At 40.4% G+C, this 23657-nt stretch overlaps 1 protein-coding gene across 6 annotated transcripts in view; it reads left to right on the top strand.

Annotated features, from left to right (window-relative positions):
* The window catches only part of NSF (N-ethylmaleimide sensitive factor, vesicle fusing ATPase), a 75217-nt gene that overhangs the window by 24833 nt on the left and 26727 nt on the right, over positions 1-23657 (top strand). For all 6 annotated transcript variants that reach the window (XM_056362314.1, XM_056362317.1, XM_056362316.1 and 3 more), the window contains exons 7-11: positions 299-374; positions 5334-5489; positions 18930-19129; positions 21071-21236; positions 21797-21871. In XM_056362314.1, the coding sequence (XP_056218289.1) occupies positions 299-374; positions 5334-5489; positions 18930-19129; positions 21071-21236; positions 21797-21871 (673 nt within the window). The remainder of the gene's footprint in view (positions 1-298; positions 375-5333; positions 5490-18929; positions 19130-21070; positions 21237-21796; positions 21872-23657) is intronic.

The raw sequence follows: 23657 nt of genomic DNA, 5'->3' as shown, positions 1-23657 counted from the left end.
CTGTAGAAAGGTCATGATTTTATTTTCTTTTTTACTTGCTAGATCTTGCTGAAATGAAATAGTTGGTTTTGAACTAAACAACTTTAAAAATCCAATATAATATACCTGATGAGCTTCTGTATTCAATGATGTTAGTTTGAGAGGAGGTGTGGTATTTCATATTCTTCCCAGTGACTTTTGTAGTGGAGCTTTTGCTGCTGTTTCTTGCCTTCTGAGATATGCTTGGAGATACCTAAGGAGCAATGTGAAGTTGAGCCTAATAGCTTAATGTAATTATTTGTTTCCCTCCCTTTTGCAGATTGAGGTTGGTTTGGTTCTGGGAAACAGTCAAGTTGCCTTTGAAAAAGCTGAGAACTCCTCTCTCAATCTGATCGGTAAGTGCCACTGTATCCAAAGAGATAAATAAGGCTTGAAGTTTGGTGCTTTTCTGGCCTCAGAGACTTTATGCCTCAAAGTTTGTTTTTCTGGTTACATCAGTTGACCTAATCCATTGAAAACTGCATGTCAGAATGTCTCCCAGGTATCTGTTTAAACTAGCAGATGACTGTGTTTGATCCCTTGGGAACCTGTCACAGCCTTTAGAAAGCAGGTTGTAGGTGCTCAGGGCTCTCTTGAAAACCACTGCACTGAGAAGACACCACCCCTCCAGCAGACTTTGCTGCTTCTAATCAGGGACTCTATAATAAAGTCACTGTCCTCCCAGTATGAAGCTCCACAACTGACCAGTGTACTAGAGCAGGTCTGTGTGTGTCTGTACTACGACTATCACCATGTTGTTATCTGAAAGTATACAGAGACAGAGATAGGAGGAGAAAAGGTGAGTGTGACTTGGAGAGATTCTGGCAATACCAAGTCAAGTTAGATGAGTGAAGTTAATTTGCACTCCTGAGCCTGGATTATAAAGGCACAATGGACCAGTAAATCCAACAAAAGACAGCACCATTGAAATATTTTAACTTTAAACATCAGAAGATGGTATTTTTAGGGGTACTTATAAGCCAACACCTCTTTAATTAAATTTAATCAAAAGAGCAGGGAAATAGGAAATGGAGAACTTTTTTGAATGTGTAGCTAAAATGTCAAAGTGAGTGCAAAACTTATTTCTGAAAATTCCATCTCTGAGATCGATTCTTCAGGGGGAGAGGACAGCTTCTGAAGAGCACTTCAGTTTTCTTGACTTCTGAAAGTCCTGCTCTTCAGAAACTGATGACAGCTGCAAAAGACAGCACAGGGGGTTCCTTGGGTGTGTTTGCTCTAACTGTTTACACAGCAAGTTTATTAACAAAACTGAACTTTTTTTAAAGAGACAGTTTCTAAAACCTCAACAAAACAAATCTTTATGTACAATTTCAGACTTTATTAGCCAGGAAATCAGGGAATAATTGATATGTCCTCCATGCGTTCATTTAGAAAGAAAGTGGTGTAGGGCTGGGGAGGAATTGGGTGTGTTCCATAGAACTACCAGCTTGAACGATGGGAACTGGGACTACGAAGCGGGCAGTGAGGGCCCCTTCCCTGCAGCTGGCTTTGTGTGTGCCCTGGGACCATGGTGGCTGTCCTACAGAACAGGTGTACACCCTGTTAGTCTGGCTGTTCCTTTTCTTATCAGTGTTATGAAGTGGATGATACTTAGTGAGTGTACAGATGCATATACCTCCCTTGCTGGTAATAAGGCTCTAGGCATTCTTTTCTGGGTGTGATTCAAGTCCTGTACTTGAAGAGACACGCTTCCCCCACACCTCCCTTCCTTCCTTATTTTGCTCCCTCTTCTCAGAGCCCATGACCTAGGGAAACTCCTTTTGCTGCTGCTCTTCCGCAGATAAGAAGTGGTAGGTGAAGACTGTGGTGTGGGGGGGTTCAGTGAATCTGGCCAGCTGAGATGAGCATTCAGTTGAGTTTTAATACTTGCCTTTTTTGCAGTAGGCTTCAAAGCAGAGCTCTGCTTGACTGTGAATGCTCAGCACTTTGGGTATTTGTTACAGAAATAAAACATATGAGGGTACTAGCCACTTAGGAAAGTACAATTAAACTCACTCAGCATTGCAGGAGCTTGCGGCAGAGGCTGAGTTTTGATGCTGCTCTGAAGTGCCCTATTCCCTTGAATGCAGAGCTGTGACTTCATGTTCTGTAGTTGTCTGCTTCGTGTGCTACAGTTGCCCCCAAAACTGGGGTGACATGAGGCTGTTGTGTAACTGCATACCTTGCATCTTACGGGGAACTTTTTATCTGAAAGCACAGCCAGTCATCTGTACTGAAAAAAACCTCACCAGAGGTCTGTAGGCTGAATTGTAGATGTCTGTAATTTGTGAACAAAGATACAGATTTTAAGAGCACAAAATGAAATTCACATGGGCAAATTAGTTCATACCTGTGATTACATGATTACAGCCCATTTAATTTTTACTGTGTCTCGATAGGACATTTTGAGGTGAGTATTAACAATCCAATTTATTGCATCAGAGCAAGCAGTGATATTTTTCTTGGTTGATAGTCAAAGCCATGTAATGAGCTGTGATCTTCCTCCTAGCATGTATAGGTGTGAGGAGTGGTCCTATGGGAGAGCTGATTGATTGGAAATAGGAATCCTTCACTGTGATTCAATTACATTGTCTGCAGACAAGACAAAAGAGTTGCTTAGGCTTCAGTTTACTTGTGTCATATTGGTGCTTTATTAATCATCTGAGGCAGAGCTACTTAATGTGCTTTGTTAGTCTCTGGAGAATTGTGAAGTCCTGAATAATTAAATTCTGAGAGAGGAGATAAAAGTGAAGTAGTGCCGCCTTCAATAAAGACCCTTTTTTTTTTTTTTCCCCCCAGTAGAAAAGAATTGTAATAATTAAAAAAATGAAACCAATTCTGTCTCTTATAACTAGCATAAAATTACATGTTATAAAACCAATGGATGATGTTTTAATTCAATCTCCAAGAATTTTATCGTGCTTGGGTGCTGCCAGAAGGGGGGGATGTAGGCTAAGCTCTGCAGGAAGTGGAGCATCACTGGCCCAGTGCTGGGATTTAAACACTGTCGTGGAGCAATGAGATAATAAATACACAGTCATCGGTGAATGAAATGCTCGCTGCTACCCTGCATGGTACTATGAATTAGTGCAGTATGTTATATACGTGCTACTGTGTTGTCCCTAACGTGTCAGTTAAAGGCATGTTCTTGTTTGTTTTGCTGCACTCTGAATTGAGAGATTGATTCCGGGTGTGTTTTAGACCAGGATTAGCAGCAGTCTAATTCAGCTAACAAAGAACCTTTGTTCAGTGTACTTATTGCACTTCTAGATGCTAACTCATCTGGCTCAACTTGAGGTATCTCTAGAAGAGATTGTAGAACAAATGAGCAAAATGCACAGTTGTAGTTTGCCATGACTGGCTTTTTAGGGGAGATAATGGTCCTGTAAATCCTGTACAAAAAATCCTGTAAAGCACGGTGTAAGTCTTAAGAAAATACAAGACATCCAATTTCTGCATGAGTTAAGGATAATCTTCAGACTCTGCTTTCTTTCTGGATTTTTATATTATTGTTGGCTTCTTTGGTAGCTAAGCAAAGTGATGATGCTGAAAGCCATTTGGGAATGTTAATCTAACCAATAATTGTCAGTGCTTGTTTATAAATTCCCTTGAATAAACTGAAGGTGAGACTACATGGAATTGACAGCTTCCCAGCAGTATTCTTATAGGAGCATTTATGCTTATTGTCTACTTCCTAAATACCCCGAGTACTTTAAAGCTTCTCTGAAAAGGGAGTAAGGAGCTCTGCAAGACCAAAATGCATGTGGTTTGTCAGCAAAAAGGAAAAGAGTGTGGTTACAACATCTCATGGAGACTGCAAAACCTGTGCTTAGGGGATCTGGCTGAACTTGAAGTAGCTCTAGAAGAGGTTATGGAACAGACAGACAAAATGGAGCGTGGTGGTTTGCCAGGACTTGGCTTTTATTCTTCTGAGCTGTAAAGGAGCTAGCTGACCTTGTAACTGTTTTGTGTGACTTTGCTTAAAATTGCTCTGGTATCTGAGGACTGCAGGATGGCAAATGTGCTGTCTGTTTTTAAAAGGATTCTAGAGAAGGTCTGGAGAGTATAGATCTTTGAACTTGAAATCTGTACAGAAGAATCAACAGAAACTGCAACAAAGAATTAAATTAGTGGATACCTGTATAAAGGTGGTACACTGGGAAGGGTCAGCTTGTGTTCTTTAAGGGCAGTCCTACCTCATGATGCTACCGGAGTTTGTTATGGGCATCAAAAAGCGCGGGCATAAGGGCTGACACAGTCTGCTTGTTTTTCAAAGCTCTTCCAGCAAAGTTCTTTATCAAAGTTTCTTTAAAAAGGCTCTAAACAGAGATGTGTAAGAGAAAAGGTCCTTGCATGAGTGGGTGAGTGATGAAATGGTAGAAGTAAATATTGGGTGCCAGTGGACTTGAACATGAATCTGTGCTGGGGCCTTTGCTTTTCATTGTAATTATGGAATAAAGTGGAAAAAAGACTGAATCAGGTGACAAAGCTTGCTTTTATGGACTTCAGTGACTAAAAAATAAAATGGCAGAGGATGTTCGGTATAAATAAATGTAAACTGATATGTGGGAGGATGAACACTCCTAACTCTGGTCAAAAGTGGTTGCTGTTTTGTGCAAGATCCCAGGTATGGTAGTTCCAAGGAAATGCTGGACCCATGTTCAGTAGCAGCCTGAGTCCTGTTGTTAAGAATTATTAAGCATGGTTGTTAAGAATTATTACACATTATTAATACAGGAATTTTAACAAAGTGGAGCATGATTTTGTACCTGCATTTAAGATGCAACCAAACCACAGTGCATGCAGTTCTAGTCTGCCTGTCTACAGGCATCAAAGGATGTAGTAGGAATAGAGAAGACTGAGAGGATGTGGGGGACATGAAATGACAGGCTGGTAGGAGCTGGCTGAGATACATGAAAGGAGGTGTGCAGTTGTGCAGCCAGTAGCAGACGTGCTGAGCTAGATGCTGTAGGGCACTCCGAGTACTAAGCTCACATGGGTCCAAGGGAACCTGGGTAAATTTGTGGCAGAGAAATCTACTGTGGATTCTTAAATACCTAGGAGCAACCGCTGGCTTGAGAAATCAATGAACTGGATGGTTGGAAGGCTGGGAAAACGGCTTACTTAATAAGCTGAGTCTTTGGTACGCTGCCCTTGTATCCTTGTCTTGGTGTATCCTCCCGGCTAACGTTTGCAACTGAGCATTGAGTTTGCTAGACATGGGTCTGACCTGGTAGAGCTGTTTTGGTGTTTGTACTTCTACTTGCTGTAATTCTGCTGTGCTACATGTTTGAAACTTTTTTTTTTTTTTTAAGGTAAATCAAAGACCAAGGAGAATCGCCAGTCAATCATCAACCCAGACTGGAATTTTGAGAAAATGGGCATTGGGGGCCTTGACAAAGAATTCTCAGACATTTTCCGGCGAGCTTTTGCTTCTCGAGTTTTTCCACCTGAAATTGTAGAGCAAATGGGTGAGTGTAATCTGAAGAAGTATAGCTGGGGGGCAGGATGCAGGCCTGTTTCTGGTTTGTAAAGACTGGTTATCAACTAACCACCTTATGATGCTATAACATGGCAGCTTCTTAGTGATCTAATAGATGAACAAAGCCTTTTCTGATCCTCTTGCTCCCAAATGTATTTCATACTCTTGTTACTTGGCTAGAGGAGGGGGACAAAAACCAACACAGGTACTCAACCCTGTACATGAAATGTCTGAATGAATGAGGTGATACTTAACTGAATCCTTTTCTCTTGCAATCGAAATGTTCCCTGTTGTTTTGAATGCTTTATTTATTCTTAGCGGTGAGACTGAGCACTCCTATTCGTGACTTACTGACAGTGGGCTGTCTATATAGGTCAGAGGAAATCCTGTCTTAACAGTCTTGCCTTATATAATAAAAACCTGTTGTCCTGGCAGTTGCACTATAAACTTTCTTCTCACAATGGTAGCCTAATAAATAGAGTATCTTGTGTGACCTATGCTTGGTCAGATTTGAAATGCTGGAGAGGATGTGCAGGCTGTGACACATCTTTGAGTTTGTGAAATAAAAACACGGATTCTAAATATAACTTCTTTTTTGGGGTGTTGGGGGAAGGAAAGGCAGTCCCATTACCTTGTAAACATGTGCTGGCAGGTAGATAAATCGGCCTGGTTTTAATTTTTAGTAAGTAGCATGCAGCTGCAGATGTTATTTTGTCACATGAAGTGGCTGGGGATGTTATAGCTGGTCCTTGTTCTCTGAATATAATCTCTGTGAGTTAATATTTAAACTTGGAATCCATAGCTGTATGATTTCTGTGTATGTTTATATTTCTTGATCCACCTTCCCTCTCCCCACCAATGAAGCAATCAAGATTTTGATTACAAAACAGATTTTCATCAGAAGACACATCCTGTTTGTGTGTGGTTGTGTGAAGTCTGTCCATTTCCAGTGCTTGTGGAGGTGCATTAGGTCTTTTCTTGTGGTTTGAACAGTTACGGAGGAACACTGAAGAAACCTTGTAGGCTAAGTCCAATTAGTGCATGATTCTCTCTCTCCTGTCTTTTTACCTCATATTGATGTGATAGCCAAGGCCTGCTGGGGGCTGATACTGGTTCTTCTGTTTTTTGCGGCTGTGAGCAAGTTATAACTTCTCTGCTTCTACTTGAGAATATCAAATGCTTAAATTTGTTAAAAATTTAGCTGCTCTGTGGAGAGAGGAAATGAGAGAAATGGTGTTGGCTATGGAAAGAAAAGCTTTTATCTAGATGCTCTGTTGTGTCCAGTTCAGGAATGTTGCTGACAACTGGCCTTTGGATGGACTGGCATCCCTTACTTGAAATATTTTTACCTTTTGAAGCAACTATCACGTGTATTCATGGCTGTAGCATAGTCCTTAGTTGTGACCATATGTGAAGGCAGAAGATTTAAACTTCGGGAATTCTCATCAGTGCCACTGGACTGCGATGAGAAATACGCTAGTACACTATAGTGCTAATTAGAGCTTGTTTTCATTTTGCTACAGCTTCACCTATTCAGCTTCCCTGGCTGCATGCAATCTGGCAGCACATTAAGCAGTTGTGTGTCAAAAAATGATTACATTCCCTCGGTTTTATCATGAGCTGAATTAACCTGACAGCTAGGCACTCTTTGGTAATGATGTGCAGCAGCTAGCTTTTCTGTCGAGGACCTACATCTCCACCAGGTACCTTTGGAAAAGGTCGGAAACCTTGCTGACTGCAGGGTGAGGTTGTGGAGCTGCTTTGCAGGGTATGCTACTCAGATGGTTCCTCTTGTTAATTGGTGTTGCTTAATACAGGAAGAAAATTCTCTGAAGGACCACTAGTATTTTGATTACCCTGGGCAATGAATTAAAGGTGTGCCATATGATTTATATAAATACATATAGTCTTACTTTTGCGTGTTTACACACATACTGCACAAAGAAACATTTTTCTGGTGAGAAGTTAGACTCCAAACAGAGCTCTCTAGCTCTCTGATTAACCCTAGGGCTAAAGAGCTTATCTGAAATTTGGAAAAACAAAACTTTGACATTCATTTTCTTTGCCTTAGTTATAACTTGCTCTTAACTATATTTCAGATCTGAAATGTCAGTGTGACAGCTGTTCACCTTTGTATATAATTTATTGGGAAAGGAAAAGAAAGAATTTGCTTGCTATCTGGTGCTCTAGTACTTACCCGTTTCTGTTTTTTGCCCAGTGCTCACAGACTGCAACTTCCATGCCAAATGTAATAAATATTTCTGTCCCGTAACTACATAGAGGCTCTATAGACCCTTCAAAAATTACTTGCAATTTGTGTGTGGTTTATCTAACTTCCAAGGAATGTTCTGGGTTTGAAGTATATAGATCAATGTCAGTTAACCGTATCATCCAAGGGTGTAAATACTACTGTGATGCTACAATCTTTGGTTTATCCCAGAAAAGAAATTCTAGATCAACTTTAGCTAGTCATTAAACCTTGCCATAGCTCCCTGCTGCCCTGCAAGGGGGCAATTTACTTTTCCCTACCCATGCTTTTCCTGTATGCACATCTACCACCTCTACAGTGGTAGTTTTGGGCTTGTATGGCTCTGTAGTGAGCTAATATGATTTGAAGCAAAAATTACTGCTAATAAAAACCATTTATAGGGGTTAGCATTCAGCGAGATCAGCTCCATGGTTGGTTAATGGGACATAGCTACAGGAAGGCTCTGGGGTAAGGTCCCTTCTGAACCGCAGTAGGACTTTCATCAATTTAAGCTGATTGCTTTTAAGGCTACGGTTTCACAGTCATTTACTGGAGGTTCTTTAGCATTATGAATGTTGGTGATGCTGTTATCTTTTGCCTGATGCTTGACTTGTAATAATCTTGTGACTGCCAAATGGCAATAAATCCTTATCTGGATGAGGATTGAGGAAGGTATCTTGAAACAAAAGGGGCATTCCTTTTTAGTGCAGTCCATGATCCCTCACTGTCGTACAAAGGAACTTTACGCTTGCAGGGCACTGATGGAGGTAAGCTATCAGTCACTTTCTTTCTGAACGACAGCCCTACAAAAGCCGTGTTTGTAGGAAATTGTCTTCCTTTTCAAGCCCTTTCTGGATCTCTGTGATGTCCAGCTCATAGTGAAGCTGTGTAACTTCATGGTGAACTGCAGCCTGATTTTGGTTACTCTTTGTTGCAGTTCAGAGCATCCTCTTGCTCAAGCTAAAGTGCCTTCTTTTATTTGATAAATGCTATATTTTTCTAAACTATTCCTGCAGATAAGCCCTTTCTTTGCATTCATGTTAAATGCTGGTTTTTTCTGCTGAGACTTGAAATTCAGCTCATTCAATGGTTTGTGTCATTGCCTAACATTAAGATGATTGCTTGAATACTTGTTTTTACACTGTTCTCTCTCTCTCTCTTGTGTTTTTTTTTTTCCTCCTCCTCTGACTTAACAGATATTTGGCTGTTTGGACTAAAGTTCTTGAGATTTGGTGCCTGGAGCTGTAAATTTCTACACAACTGAAAAACCTTTTCTCAGACCTGAAAAGAAAGTGCTAGTACTGAACCCTTGTCGGCCTTTTTAAAGAACACTCTAGTGTCTCTATGCATTGAAACACAATCTTGACTTCCAGCAGGGAAGTGGTTTTTATGACTTAGGTGTCACATTAGTCATTGTAAAGGCCACTGAAAAAGCAGATTCTGTATGTACGTGGTGTTGTTTGTTGTTATGGTTTGATAACAGATACAGAAATATTTGGTGTTACAGATCACGTTCCTTTTAAGAGACTGAAATGGAGCCCAAATTCCCCATCCTCTCCTGTTACTATCATTAAGTAGGTTAAATCAGACTTTTCCAAGGTAATTTGTATTTCATGGTAACCATCTTAACTTGTCCTCTGACCTCTTGGGATCAATTGATTTCAGTGGTCTGTATTTTTGAAGTTCAGCTCACTATAGAAAAGTGAAGTATTAACAGAAGACAAGATGAACATTCAGATTAGCAGATACTGAGAGATCATTTTCTTTCTTGGATTCTGCCTGTGAAGTGGAGGCTTGTCTTTTAAGCTGTCTTAAAAATTAATATATTAATGTTCTTGAAGTACTCAGATACTGTAAGAGAACAAGAATAATGGAAAGGATCTCATCCAGTCTGTTCTTAAAATAGGATAATTTTAATGAAGAATTAGTGTCAGACATGTCTAACCTGTAACTGAGATGATAGAAATGCCAGAACTTCCCAAGGCAGCCCATTCCACTGTTTAGAGCATCTTTACTGTCAAAATTTTTCAAGTGTTTGTTCTCAGTCTTGCAGCAGTTCATCATATATTGGTTCTCTCATGTTTTTGGATGCAGCTTTTAGATACTTGTCTATTCATGTTTCTCTTCAGTATTCTCAATGCTAGACCTCAGATTCTTAAGCCATTTCTCATAACCTCTAGATCACTGATCTTTGTGGTTTCTCTCCCCTTGGTCATTCTTCATTGCTTAGAAGTGTGATGACCAAAACGGGGCACGGTAACTGAGGTGCTGGTCGATTCCAGGTCAACTGGCAGGTTGTGTTTGTGCCTTGGTGCCTGTTTGTAATCCTCAATATGACATTTTTTTGGTTTTGCAACATGCAGTTAATTATTCCTACCCCAATTCAGAAACTTGTGCATCAGGTTACATTGTTTTTAAATGAATTTAATCCTGACCATCAGTGTATTTGTAGATCTTGGCTTTGTAATGTGCAGATTTAGTAAGTGCATTCTGTTCCATCTTCTAGGCTATTAATAAAAGTGCTGCATACTGGTAAATTCAGGATGGATCCTTTCTCTTTGTGCTTTCTTGTGGTTTCTTTTCCCATCTACTTTTCATCTACCTTTAACTTCATTCAGCCTGTGTTTTTCCTACGTGTTTATGAAGATGTGTAAGAACTATTTATACCTTATGAAACTTTAAATCGCCCTCTGTTGCTGTATTTGTGTTCTCAAATCCTCTGTGTATGACCTCCTGCTCTTTCCTAGAGGGAAGTTATTTCAGGCTGATCTAATAAATTCCTTTTGGCTGTTTCTTGTATCCTTGTTTTCTTCTGCCTACTTAAAAAGACACTGTGCCAGAATTTTCCAGGAATTAAATTAGTGATGGGTCTATACCACACAATCAGAAAATAGTTGAGATTGAAAGGCACCTCAAGATTTAGTCTAACCCCATGGCTCTTTTCATTTTCACGTTATAACATTATAGATGACCTTCATTTTCTCCCCCCCTCAGTGTCTCCCCTACCCTGTCCCAGTTCTCAGTGACTTTGAGATAATTTCACCCACTCTGAGTGCTCTGGGGTGAAGTTCATGTCCAGGAAATCTGCGAATATCTAATACTGTTGTGGGCTGTCTCTTCTTTTCCTACTGTTCTTTCCTATTCTTGCCCATTTGTCACTGATACTAATATTAGCTGCCACGTAACACATGAAGTCTTTGTGTAAAAAAAAAAAAAAAAGAAAGCATTTAGCAGTTTGAACTCAGCATTTTCTGTTGTTAGCTTTTCTTCTTTATTGAGAAGTGGACCAATGCTTTCCTGTCTTCTCCTAATGTGATGATAAAATTAACTGCTCTGCTCACTCCACGTACATGGTTCCCTGTGGCTGGTGGGACTGAATTTGGTCACTTAACTCTTTCTCCACATGCTTGTTAGTGCACCTCTGCAGTTTCTTTGGGGGAGGACAGCTAAGAAGTCTCTGACATAGAGACTGATTTCAGACCACCCAAGCATCCCCCATATTATAGAAACTTGGAGGAAGTGAAGAAGCTAATAACATGAGGAGAGGTCATGTGTGGCTGGATACATGGTTGAGAGGACAATTGTAGGAATAGCTGGTCCACACTCACAGTGGAGAAGAGTCGCAGTCACGTTCTGTAGAGTTCTCTGCTGTTTAGCTTGTTTGTGAATTACTTGAGAAAGGAGACAGTTGAAATGAATCGAAACTGAAGGCTGCATTGCATTTGGGGTTTGATGGATGCATCCATGAGTGCTGTGGAAGCTGGCCTGTATCATTGTGAGGCCATCTCAATTCTCTTTGAAAGATTATTGCAATCGGGAAATGTTCTTGAGGACTGAAAGAAAGCAAATGTTATTCCTATCTCCAAGAAGGGCAGGGGAAGCCAGGTACTACAGACCTGTCTGCCTCATCCTCAGTCTCTGGAAAGGTGATGGAGCAACTAATTATGGAGACCATTTCCAGACAAATGAAGGACTAGGAGGTGATCGTGAGTGGTCAGCGTGGTTTTCTGTAGTAGAAATTCTGTTTAACCAACCTGATAGCATTCTGCAATGAAATCAGTAGCTCAGGGAATAAGGGGAGAGCTGTGGATGTTTATCTTAAATGTATTAAGGCTCTCAACACTGCTGTAACAGCCTCGTAGAAAATCCGATGGAAGATGGACTAGCTAAGTGGGCAGCATGGTGGACTGAAAACTGGCTCGGCTTGCTAGGCTTGGAGAGCTGTGATTAACAGCACAATGCCCTTACGGAGGCCAGTCACTAGTGGTGTATCCCACGTGTTCATACTGGGCCGGTAGTGTTTAACTTCTTCATTAGTGACCTGGAGGATGGGACAGAGCACCCTTAGCAAGTCTGCAGATGACACAGAACTGTGAGAAGTGGCTGATGCACTGGGCAGCCTGCGGTAGGTGAACCTGCTTTGCACCATGGGGTTGAATGAGATGATCTCCTGAGGTCCCTCCCAGCCTCAACTGTTCTGTGGTTCTGCAGAAGGACTTCCCAAGACTGAGTGACTCAGCAATAAAACAACAAAACAAACCTTTGATCAGTGAAAAAGGGTGGGCATGAAAATCACAACTTGTAAAATGTTGGCTGTGCTGATTTTCCACTTGAGCAAAATTTTGGGGCTATACTAGATCTATGAAAACAATTACTCAAAGGTGCAGCAGGGGTCAGTCAATTCCTACTTGAATTTGGTAATTATTAACAAGAATTAAATACACACACACCCCCAAAAAAACCCCAGAACATAAGTATGCCACTGTGTAAATCTGTAATCTGTTCACATATTGAATTGCTGGATGCGGTCTTGGCCTTTGTCTTGGAAAGGATGCAGTAAAACGGGAAAAAAATCAGAGGAGGGCATCAGGAGGTTGGATCAGAAAAGCTTCTGTACACAGAGTAAATTGGTTTGAAAATCTTCAGCCTTGGAAAGAGCCCAGTGGGAGTGATATGGGAGGGGGCTTCAAAATTCCGCATGGCCAGGAAAGAAAAAATGTTCTTTCAACGCAGGAATGTGGAAATTTGAAGTGAAGGTTGTGGATGGCAGGCTTGGAAGGGAGAGAAGGGACTTCCCAGCAAATGCGCTGCAAGGAATTTTTGCGTTTCTGTGTTGATGGCCATAGTCATTACGAGATCCTGAGAAGACTTTTGCTCTTACTTCATACGGCTGCAGTTGTGGTGTTAGTCAGCAGGCATCACCACCACTGCTTGCCAGCCACAGGCCTTCTCTAGCTGGAAGGCCAGGCCTTGAGACATCCCAGTGACCCTGTTATGTTGATAGTTATTTACTCTGTAATGCTCTGTGGATAAGTGTTCCATAAGTCATTTACAAATTATATCATGTTGACATTCTAAGTAGACAGAAATGATCCAGGTTTATTTCAAAAAGTAGAAAATGCTGATGAGATTTATAGCTATTAACATCCAGGTGGGATACGACTGTAAATATCAGCTGCTGTGTTCAGCAATCCATCCAACAGCTCTGCATAATCTTTGTCTTAAATTAGCTAAATTTTTGTAGTTCCTTTATTAAGAGGCACAGGCATTTACTCTTTGTGACAGTGATGACTTACAAAACAAACCAGTCTTTAAAGTATATACTCTTACCAAAATCCCTTTTTTTGAGAGTCATGATATTGTTTGTGTAGCCAAAAGCGTTCAGTTGGAAGCTTCTCTAAAGCTGATTTATTTTTTATCACATTCCATCAGAAATTGATAAATGTCCCGCCCTTGTCATAAATCTAGGTATTGTCTATATATATATATATATCTGTGCATTAAACTTCTCACAGCCAGACAAGATATGATGAGAAAGCTGTTTTCAAAGATCTAGGAAGAACTTACTGACTTGGTTGTCTTCTCTTTACAATGAATTGATAAATCAAATAAACTGGCTATTGAGAGTCCAATTAAAATAAAACCTTCTGTTTCAGGTGTAGCCCTTCCCTGTTTCAGCTTTGATAGAGAAGCAGAAACAAGTTACTTAAGTCTTGCTGCTTGTTGGTAGCATGTAAATCCTGCAGGAATATTAACTGGAGGCTGTGATGTAGGCTGGAATAATGCTGGGCTTAGGATGAGAGGAGGGGGAAATTCCACCCAGCTATATTTTTGGGGAAATTTTGTCTGTGTGAAGTCTGGTAACCCTAATCTTACCCCAACCTGCTTGAAGATTAATGTGCAAAGATAAGAATCTCTCACTGATGTATTCGGGATCGGTACTTTACTATCAATGCAGATTCCCAATACATGCATCTGAATGATACAATCACACCAGAATGCTTTGATTTTAATTAAAAGGGGAATTACACTCCCAAGTAGAAAATCCCTATTATACTAAAACATTTCTTCTGATCTTTCAAAAGAAGTGAATAGTGAGAGTTGAACAAATAAACTTTGTCTTGTCTTCGGGTAAGTGACATTCTGGTTCAAAATAGTGTTTGACTTCTCTTGGTAACACGAGTAAGTTTCCAATTCTTACTAGGTTTTATGATTTTTCCGTGATGCTTTGTGTAGAATGTTTCCCATATTGGGTATTTTTTAGTTCTTGCTAACATACTTATTCAGCCTCTAACTGTATGTCATTAAATTGCATAATTAAGTATCAGGTTACAGGCGTGACCTTTGATTGGGACTCCTAATGGTAAGCTTAACGAGTTAGAGATGTCTGCACTGCTAATAATTTGTGTTTATAAAATTCTCATAATAGTATTGACATTTGGGCTGCATTGGTGAAATCAGCAAAAGGGAGATAAACTTAATCAAAATTCCTCTGTGGTGCATAGCATCCCACTGTGATTTGAGACATAACATTTGTAGTTTGTCATCACCTGTCTATTTTAATAAAGTCCTGCTTGTATTTAAAACTTTAATTTTAGCCAGGTGAATGTAGCTATACAGGGAAATCTCTACTGGAGTAGCTTGTGGCAGTTTTATTTGAAAAGGAACTAATTGCTTTGGTTTCAGGAATGTTCTTCCACATGATTAAGACCCAGCTTTTAATGTTGCCCATTCAGTGGCAATCAAATCTTGCAGCAGATGGTCAGTAATGTCCTTGATGCTCAGATGTGGGGGAACACATGTGTGGTGGTACTTGCTAAAGACTGAACGTGGGCTGCCCAACACTGGCCGAGCTTGTCTGGGTCAGGTTTGTAGCTGTCAGGTTCTCGGGGAACGTGCTGTGCCCCAGAGCTGGTATTTTTGCTCTAGGGGGGTGAGTAGCTAATGGCACTGTACAGCCGAGGACTTTGGCAGGCTGCTGAAGCAGTGGCCTGCCTTTGACCAGCCTTCTTTCTTTCTTCCTGCAGCAGCTTCTGTCTTTTATTTTTTTTATTTATCGGATAAGAAGTAATGCTTTCTCATAATAGGCAAGTTTGAGGAATAGGAAGAGGGCAAAAATCCTAGGAGGCTTTCTAAGCAAATTTGTTTTGTTTTCCCAGAGTCACCCAGCCGTAACCATGCCAGTTTGCCTTTTGGTTTCCATATGCTCCCACTATGGGAAATGAGACTTCAGGTGCAGTGTGTTACAGCCTTGGCCCTTTGCTAAGGCTGTATGTTAGCTCGCACAGAGGAGGAAAATATTTGAGCTTGTAAAGAAGTTCAGGTTTTTTGGGTTGTATAAGAGAAGCTTCTAGTGGATATAACTAGGTTGTACCTCCTTCTAGGAGAGAGATCATGAGTTGCAGGAAAACTGGGGAGGGGGGAAGGAGCAGAGTGCTCTTCATGGTTCTTTTTTGAAAGTGCACTAGAGAAAAATACTCTACAGCACAATTTTCCTGCCTCTTTCAGGATGCTCCCAGGCCTGTTTGTGTACATGTGCCCTGACTTGCCGATAGCCTTTTGATAGCCTCTCTTGCCTGAGCGCAGTGGAGCTGTTTGAGCATCAGTTTGCTTGGGATTTCCCTTCAAAGCATCACTCATCATTGAAATCCTGGTTTGTGCTGTTTGGCTACATAGGTGATCATGTTCCTCCACAAAACACGTTAACAATACCTTTTGTGACATTGATTTGACAGGAATAGCTTTTAATTTATCTATGCCTCATTCATTCCTGTGTGAAATTTGTCTTTACTGACAGTATATGTTGTTTATGTTTTTTGACTTGTAGATGCCTGAAAGTTGACTAATGAATTCTTCTTAGCTAGATCTCTTGATATTTATAGTAAATTTTTTATCTGCAGAGAAGCCCAGAAAAATCTTTCAGCTTTATTACCATGCTTACTCAGTGCAGCACTATTGCTCTTGGGGGTTTTGGTAGGGATCAGACATTCCTCATAGCAGTGTTCTGTCCTGAAACTTCATTTCAGTGTATGAACAACCTGAAAGAGAGAGAGCAGTGCATGTGAATAATACAAATTATTTTGTAGTGAGCAATTTATTCAGATTGAAATTAATTCTTTATCATTATACTGTTCAGGAGTAAGTGAAATCACAGTTGAGTATCAGTAAGTTAATAAAGGAGCAAAGTACTTGTTCTTTAAAGGCAGAATGTTGCTGTGAGGTCTGTGCAGCTGTGAGGAGACAGTTGTGTGGGGTGAGCTTACCACGTAGCTGAGATGAGCCAGAAACCAGAAGGGAAGTCATGCTGTGTGGGTGACAAATAACTCTGTGTGCCCAAACTTGTTAAACTTTTGACGATGGTAGAGACTGAACTCGGGTCCTCTTAAGTCTGAGCTCTGTGCCATCTGTGCTGCTTTTGGATTTTCCTTTAATGTCTATCTTAAGCACTGCAGGGCTCTTGTGGGATGGTCCGCATCCTTAAAAAAGGCAAACTGCAAGAACGTGGTACATAATGAATGAATTACGAGTGTCATTCACAGCATGGAGCAGTTTCCACTAATTAACTTGTTGCTTTTTACCTCAGACAATTAATGCTTAAAGATTTCTAAGGTTTTAAATAAAATTTCTTGAAATAAAACATAGAGTTTTTTTATCTTCAAATACAGTGGTCTTGTGTCCCTCGCTTGTCTGGAGCACGTGTAGGGATCTTGTGCAGCAGTGAGATGGAGCAAGGGAAAAGGAAAAGGTGCTACTGAATTCCCTACTTCTGTAATTAAACACTTGTGTTCAGAGTCAAGATTTTTATTGAGGCAGATTCCAGATGTGCTGTTTTCCCATGGGCTAGAGTGGTACAGCTTCCTCAAGGTCCCTTTCCTTGGGATGTCCTCACTGGTCTGGTCGCCGAGGTTGACAGTGACATGAGTTACACCTCTAGAGGAAGGGCAGTAGATGCTGGAGTCTGTTGGCTGCTTGTTGGTGTTATGTGTGGCCAAGGCAGTCTAAAACACTTGAAGGAGAAGGACACTTACCCTGAGTCCATGTAGGCTTAGTATTTTGCTATCTGCACATCTTTATTTTTCATGGGCAAAGTTGAAGTGATACAGTGAGGAACCTAATAGTTTTTATTGTGCTGGAAATTGCTCAGGAAGATGTAAGTTACTGAAATACCTGCTGTGTCCTAAATGTTGAAAATAAATTTGTTTACTTGTAGTTTTGTGTTTACTCTTTGACCTTCAGTATCCACTGGAAAATAGAAAAAGGTCTGCTGGAAGTACAAGGAGCTAGACAAAATCAGTTACATACTACTTTTATTTCCTTACCACTCTGTGAGCAGACAATATCCAAACTTGCTCTGATCCTGAATCTGTCTTGTACATGTCTTTTAAATTGGGCAGTATATAGCTCCCGTGTCTTTTCTAGGTAACTTCTATTTTTCTTCACTGTTCTTTTTTTCAGTTGCCTCAGCTATGATACTATACTGTGACTTTCTACTTCTTTAGGCTTTTCCCGAGTCTGATGCTCTGTGTTTAAAACTTGGTGCTGATACATGATCTCGGCTCTCCTATTTCAGCTTTTTCCAGCACCAGCCCCTTAGGATTGCTCCCAGGGAAAAGGTTTTGTCTTGATGCAGTTATCTTTTCTGTCTGGCTAGTGCTTTTGTGTATGCTGCTAGTCCCACTAAGTGAATAAAACTTCATAAGGGACACATGCTGGTGCTGCGACCTCTCTTAGTGTAGTATAAGGCATGAGGATATTAAGAAAGTTGATAAAATAGTCTGGGGCTCATGAGCTATATACGCAAAATTCCACAAGTCCTTCAGGGAAATGATTCTTGTTTGCTCTGGGGAACCTCTATCAGTTGTGTGCACACTGAGGAAACGTGCCTGTTGCTGACTGGGATGTGTCCAGCATTAGCTTGCAACCATTGTATCCTCTGTTTCCCTAGAGAATAGAATTTAAATGCCAGTGCTCATGCCAGCGTTCAAAGTCGTGTTCTTTGAATAAATTAGAGTGTTTCAGGTCTTTCTAATTACAGGTCAAGCTTTTGGGGCTGACAGTTCTGGTGGTTGTTAGAAGCCTTTTTCAGTTTTCTCAGTATTTGTTGTATGAACTTGCAATCAGAGCGCCATGTATTATATGGGACTCATTAAAGCCTCAATACCGGAGTAAAAAGTTAGGCGTTATTACATGATATTCCTTGTTTTCTCTTTCAAGAACCAGATTAAGGTGTTTGATCTGTGTCTACATGGGGAGCTCACCGTCAACTGAGTAATTCTGACGGTCTGATGCTTCATTTTCCTTACATACCTGAAAATTAAACTCAGTTGAAACCCTTCTGTGAAGGAAGGCTCCCTTTGTAGGCACTGTGTGTCCCTCTAGGAGAGAGATGAACCATATACAGTACGTGCTTGTCCTAAATTGCTAGTACATCTTTGCTTGGTGTTCAGGGCATATGAGGATGTAAAAAAAAGTATCTGCAGCCCCTCACTATCTGGGCATCATCAGTATTGCTGGGACCTACACTTGGGTTTTATTGAACTGAAAAGTATCTTATTCACATGTTCACTAAGTGGTCCCTGTTGCTTTCTATTACTGACCAGAAATCATAAATCACACTTTCAGTCCTTAGCCATTAACTTGGCATGCCTAATGCATGGGAGAGCATTTGTGCTGTTCTGTGGGTTCTTTTTCCTGACCCTTGCTGGATCACTGTAATGACTCTGATTCAGTCTGGCAATTCTTTGTTTGAATTTCACTGATAAAGGAAGGCACTGAGCAGAGCTAAGGCTAATGCACATCCCTGCCAGATCCCTGTAGCACCTCTACTGTAAGCAGCAATTTCCTCTTTATTGCTGTTTCCATCGTAAGCCTGCTTTCTAAACTTGTTCTCTCTTGTTCTAGGCTGCAAGCATGTGAAAGGCATTCTCTTGTATGGACCTCCAGGCTGTGGTAAAACACTTATGGCGAGACAGATTGGGAAGATGCTGAATGCCAGAGAACCAAAGGTGGTCAATGGTCCAGAAATCCTCAATAAATATGTGGGTGAATCTGAGGCCAATATCCGCAAGCTGTTTGCTGATGCAGAAGAAGAACAAAGAAGGGTAATGTAAACATAGATAAGTAGCATGGTCAGTATGAATGTGCCTAAAGAATGGCTGGAAAGGAGGTTTATAATCAGAAAATTACTGCTTGCGTTAAAAGACTGAGTCACTGCTTAGCTTGCGATTATAGTTATTCCTTGCAAGTCACTGAATATTAACGTTCTACAGAGTCACATTCTCAGTTGAAAAAAAGGTCTTAGAACCTGAAAAGGTAGCTGGTTTTCTAGCTGGCTATGCTGAAGATGGACAATTTGTTTAGATGCCATGCAGAGTTATTCTAAAGTAACGCAGTAGGGCCCATCCTGCTGTGCTTTGTATTATGTGGTGTGTCACCTGCTCAAAAAGTGCTTAAAAATGGGATAGCAAAGTTCCTTCTTCTTTATTTTTTTGTGGCAGAGACCATTAGTCTATTTGGATTTTGCTACTGAATTCAGGTGGACCATAACATAGGATGAATTTCAAATTAGGCTTTCACAATTTCAGGTTTTGGGGTTACAGGCTTGTTAGTATGAGGATATTGTAATCCTTGAAGTGTTATAATTGCTGCATCACTAATTTTTCTCAGCAGAAAACTGATGGATGAGACTAATGTCTTGAAACTAGAGTGTACAAATTTTTGAAACTGGAAGTGGAGATAAAGAGAATGTTTTTTCCAAACTTGTTTGTTTTTTTTTTTATCCATTACTTTAGCTGGCTATCAAAAGTACAGTCTTTAGTTTGAAGGTGTAAGTACTTAGGTGTGCTATGGTAATGTTTCCCTGCTGTGGACCACTTAATTTTGATAGATTTTCTGGTAAAGAAAATACAATGTCAGGCAAGTCACGGTTAAATATAGGGAAGTCTTTTTAGAAGACGTTAGCAGAGGACATTGTATCCCTTAATTTTATTTATGCCTTATATAAATATATAGTAAATAAATATCTAATATTATTTATAATAATATAATGATATATTTATATTATATAATAAATATCTATTAAAATCTACAGATTTTACTAGTGGCTTGAAATCATTTAATTTTCTTCTGCAGAAGATTACTCAGTAAGTCGGCTTTGCATGGTAACCCATACTGATGTAAACAATCACCTTCTTTCTGCTTTTTGCAATATAACTGAAAGCTGTGAGCTTCTTCTCCTTTGCAATAACACACCTGTTAAAATAGACTTTATATTGGCTGGAGGGGATGGTCCTGATGACAAGTTGTAAGATTAAAAAGGTCTCGAAAAGGTTGGTATTGTAATGACTTGTGTCTGGGGCAGATTGCCAGTGACAGCACATTTACCCAGTGTTAATGTGGTCTCCGCTGTCCACAAAAGATGTTTTAGAGGTGGAATTTGAAGGGAAAAAGCTTCATAATACGGTCACAAAAAGTATGCTGTTCTCTTACCAGCTGTAACTGCTTCACCTTTGAGTGAACCTGGAAATAAGCGGTTCTTTTCCTGATCACATTGAACGAATGGGCTCCTTTAAAAATATTGAGAGCAAAGATAGTCTGGCAAGCCGTGTATTTACTGCATTCAGTACAAGCTGGGCTATGTCCCCCATTGGGTACATTCCTCCACAGGTGTGCTTTCTTCTCCATCTCCCTTTCAGAGGGCTTTCCCAGATCCTGAGTACTGTGACCCTTTGAGCTGTGTATTCCAGCTTTAGGCTGGTGCTTTTCTGGTTCAGTCTACTCCTCGTCCTTGAAACGCTGCTTCTCTTACCAGTGTCAGCTGTGGAGTCCTATGTTTGGGCAAAGCCCACTAACTGCCCTATTTTGGAGGATGGCAAGATGTTATTCTGGAAAGGGGCCTGATACATATATAATAGGTGATATTAAAAACACATGGAGGTACCAATGTTCTGTATCTGTGTGGCTGAGCTTGTTGAGGTTAGTTTTGTTTGAATTGCTTTCAGTGTTGACATGTGTCATTCCTGACGTGTTTTTCTTTCCAATAGCTTGGAGCAAACAGCGGTGTGCACATCATCATTTTTGATGAGATTGATGCAATCTGCAAGCAGAGAGGAAGCATGGCGGGTAGCACTGGAGTCCATGATACTGTTGTGAACCAGTTGCTGTCTAAAATTGATGGAGTAGAGCAGCTGAATAACATCCTAGTGATTGGTATGAATGATGGTGCTTACTTTCTCTGTTAAGGGGTCTGGCTGAAAATTGCTGGTATTTCATCATTGCAGGTCAGCTAGGTTATCTTTACCGGTATTGGTTCTGTTTGGACTAATCCAAACTGAACGTCTGCTATCTGACAAGCATCAGTAGCAGTTTTAAAGGGAGATAGTGCTCTAATTGGCTGATACTGTTGCTTTCAACAATTTCCTCCTTCAGCTTCTGATAACAAGTGTTTTGTAGGCTGAGAAAACTTGCAGGGAATTATGTGCATTGATGTATTGGCATATGAAGGAGTGGGGCTTCTCCGGCTGTGTTGTCTGGTTGTCCTGGTGCTGGGAGCCCTGCAGATACAGTCACAAGTACGGGTTTGATCCCTATTGCCCTGACTCTGCTTCAGGGCATGACTTCTGCAATATTTCTGAAGATGGGTATTTTTTTGTCTGTTTTCTTGAGACTCTTTGAGGTATCTTCTTACCTCTGTGGGCTGTCTTCAGGAGTTGGAGACCCACTTAGTAAGCTCAGATAATGCTTATTTTGTTTTTAACTTTTGAATTTAGGAATGACCAACAGACCTGACCTGATTGATGAGGCTCTGCTGAGGCCGGGGAGACTGGAGGTGAAAATGGAGATTGGTAAGCAAGCTGGCATATCGCAGTACATAAGCTCACATGTACTTACAATAGTAAAGCAAATGTGTATTTTAAAGTGAACAATTAACCAGGGTGGCATAGGTGCTGAACTTCATGCAGCTCTTTCCGTCATATTGCATGTAAATGTAATCAGCCAATTAAAAATACCATTTTAGACTTACCTACTGATAAGCTATTGGAATATCTGATAATATAGGATTTATTAAGCCCAGATCATCATAGATTCGTGAAAACAAGTCTTTGACTTTGCATTTGAGATCAGAAGTTTGATCAGTAAAGATCATGGTGGAGTCTAAAGGGTGACTAGGCTATGCTCAATTCTGAGGTTAACAATTCATGGAAAAATGTTTGAACAGAGAAAAGCATGGGACTGATAAAAAGCTTAATGATCCTGTCTTGCAGTCAAATCACCAAATTGGTTGAGATCTGTGTTTAATTTAGAGATTGAACAATGCAGTTTCAGATGTCTAGTTTGAAAAAGCATGTAAAACGTTTTCCCCTAACCTTCCACAGACATACACGTCACAAAACATTTTCTATGTTCTGAGCTAGGCACTGACTATTGTCAAGGTAAAAATTCTCAAACTGTAGAGTCACAAAAAAGGAATAGGCAGGGGCATGTTTATTAATATGTTTTGTTTCCTTACAATTGCAGAAAATTAGATGAAAATGTCCATATAACCCTAAAAAATCATATGATACCATACTACAGTGGCAGGCAAAATTGCAGTTGTGTGTGCTGGTCTGAACTGTAGGGGAACTCTTGAAATCTGATCTATCAATGTAATCTGAAGAGCTTGCTAGGGATTTTTTCTCTTATCCTTAAAGGGTAACGTCACTCTTTGGAAGAGCCAGAAACACGAAAGAGTTTTGGTGGTAGCCGAAAAGGAAAGGTCTGAGGCAAAAGGAGGAATGAGGAAGTGAAGCTGATGACTGCTGAGGCAGCAGTGGTAACCTGGGAGCTTATGCTGATGCTCCAGAGTTAATGCTGTCCTTGAGTACTGTAGGGAATAAGTTCATATTGGGCATTACTGTTCACACAGCTCAGCAAGATGTGGGGGCTAGAGGTACAACTAGAGCACTAGCTAGGATGTAAATATCTGGTGGAGCACAGGCAGCGTGGATGGTTTCAAATATGCCATAGACTAAGACATTTGTTAGATGCAGGAAAAAATAGACACACACTTGTGCCTACTCCTGGCTTAATCCACAAAAAAGGAAAATTGGGAAAGGAAGTGTATAGCAGCACATAAAGCATTATTGGAAGTCAAGCTGATGAATAGTAATGAGGGAATATTAGCATTGGCAAAAACTGTAGCCAGATACAGTCTTTACAAACATAACACAGCTACAAGGATTTGAAGGAAAGACTCAATAAAGAAAGCATTTTAGGGATGAAAAAGTGTAGCCGTAATGACAGTTGCCTTTGAACAGCCTCACACTTGAAAACAAATGCCTGATAACGACTGTTACTAGTAAGCACAGGTGAGATTGATTGTACTGCAGGTGTAAGACCTACATCTTTAGTAGACAAAAGTTAATTAAATTAAATAAATTCCAGGGACTGAGCAAGGCATCCCTAGAATAAATTATCAGATGATAGGGACTGAACACTGCTGGGGACTATGCACATTTTCAAATGACTTTTCACACATCCTCAGCGCAAATACTCGTCAGTGCAAATTAACAGATCCTTGTAATAAAGGCTGGGAAGGTAGGTTGGAAAATGAGCTAAAGAATAGCATTATTTTACCAAGATGGTGATCTG

Source organism: Falco biarmicus, chromosome 17 (assembly GCF_023638135.1).
Source record: "Falco biarmicus isolate bFalBia1 chromosome 17, bFalBia1.pri, whole genome shotgun sequence".
Taxonomy (NCBI): Eukaryota; Metazoa; Chordata; class Aves; order Falconiformes; family Falconidae; genus Falco; species Falco biarmicus.
The sequence above is the reverse complement of the archived record's forward strand: the minus strand, read 5'-3'. Positions and strand labels throughout refer to the sequence as shown.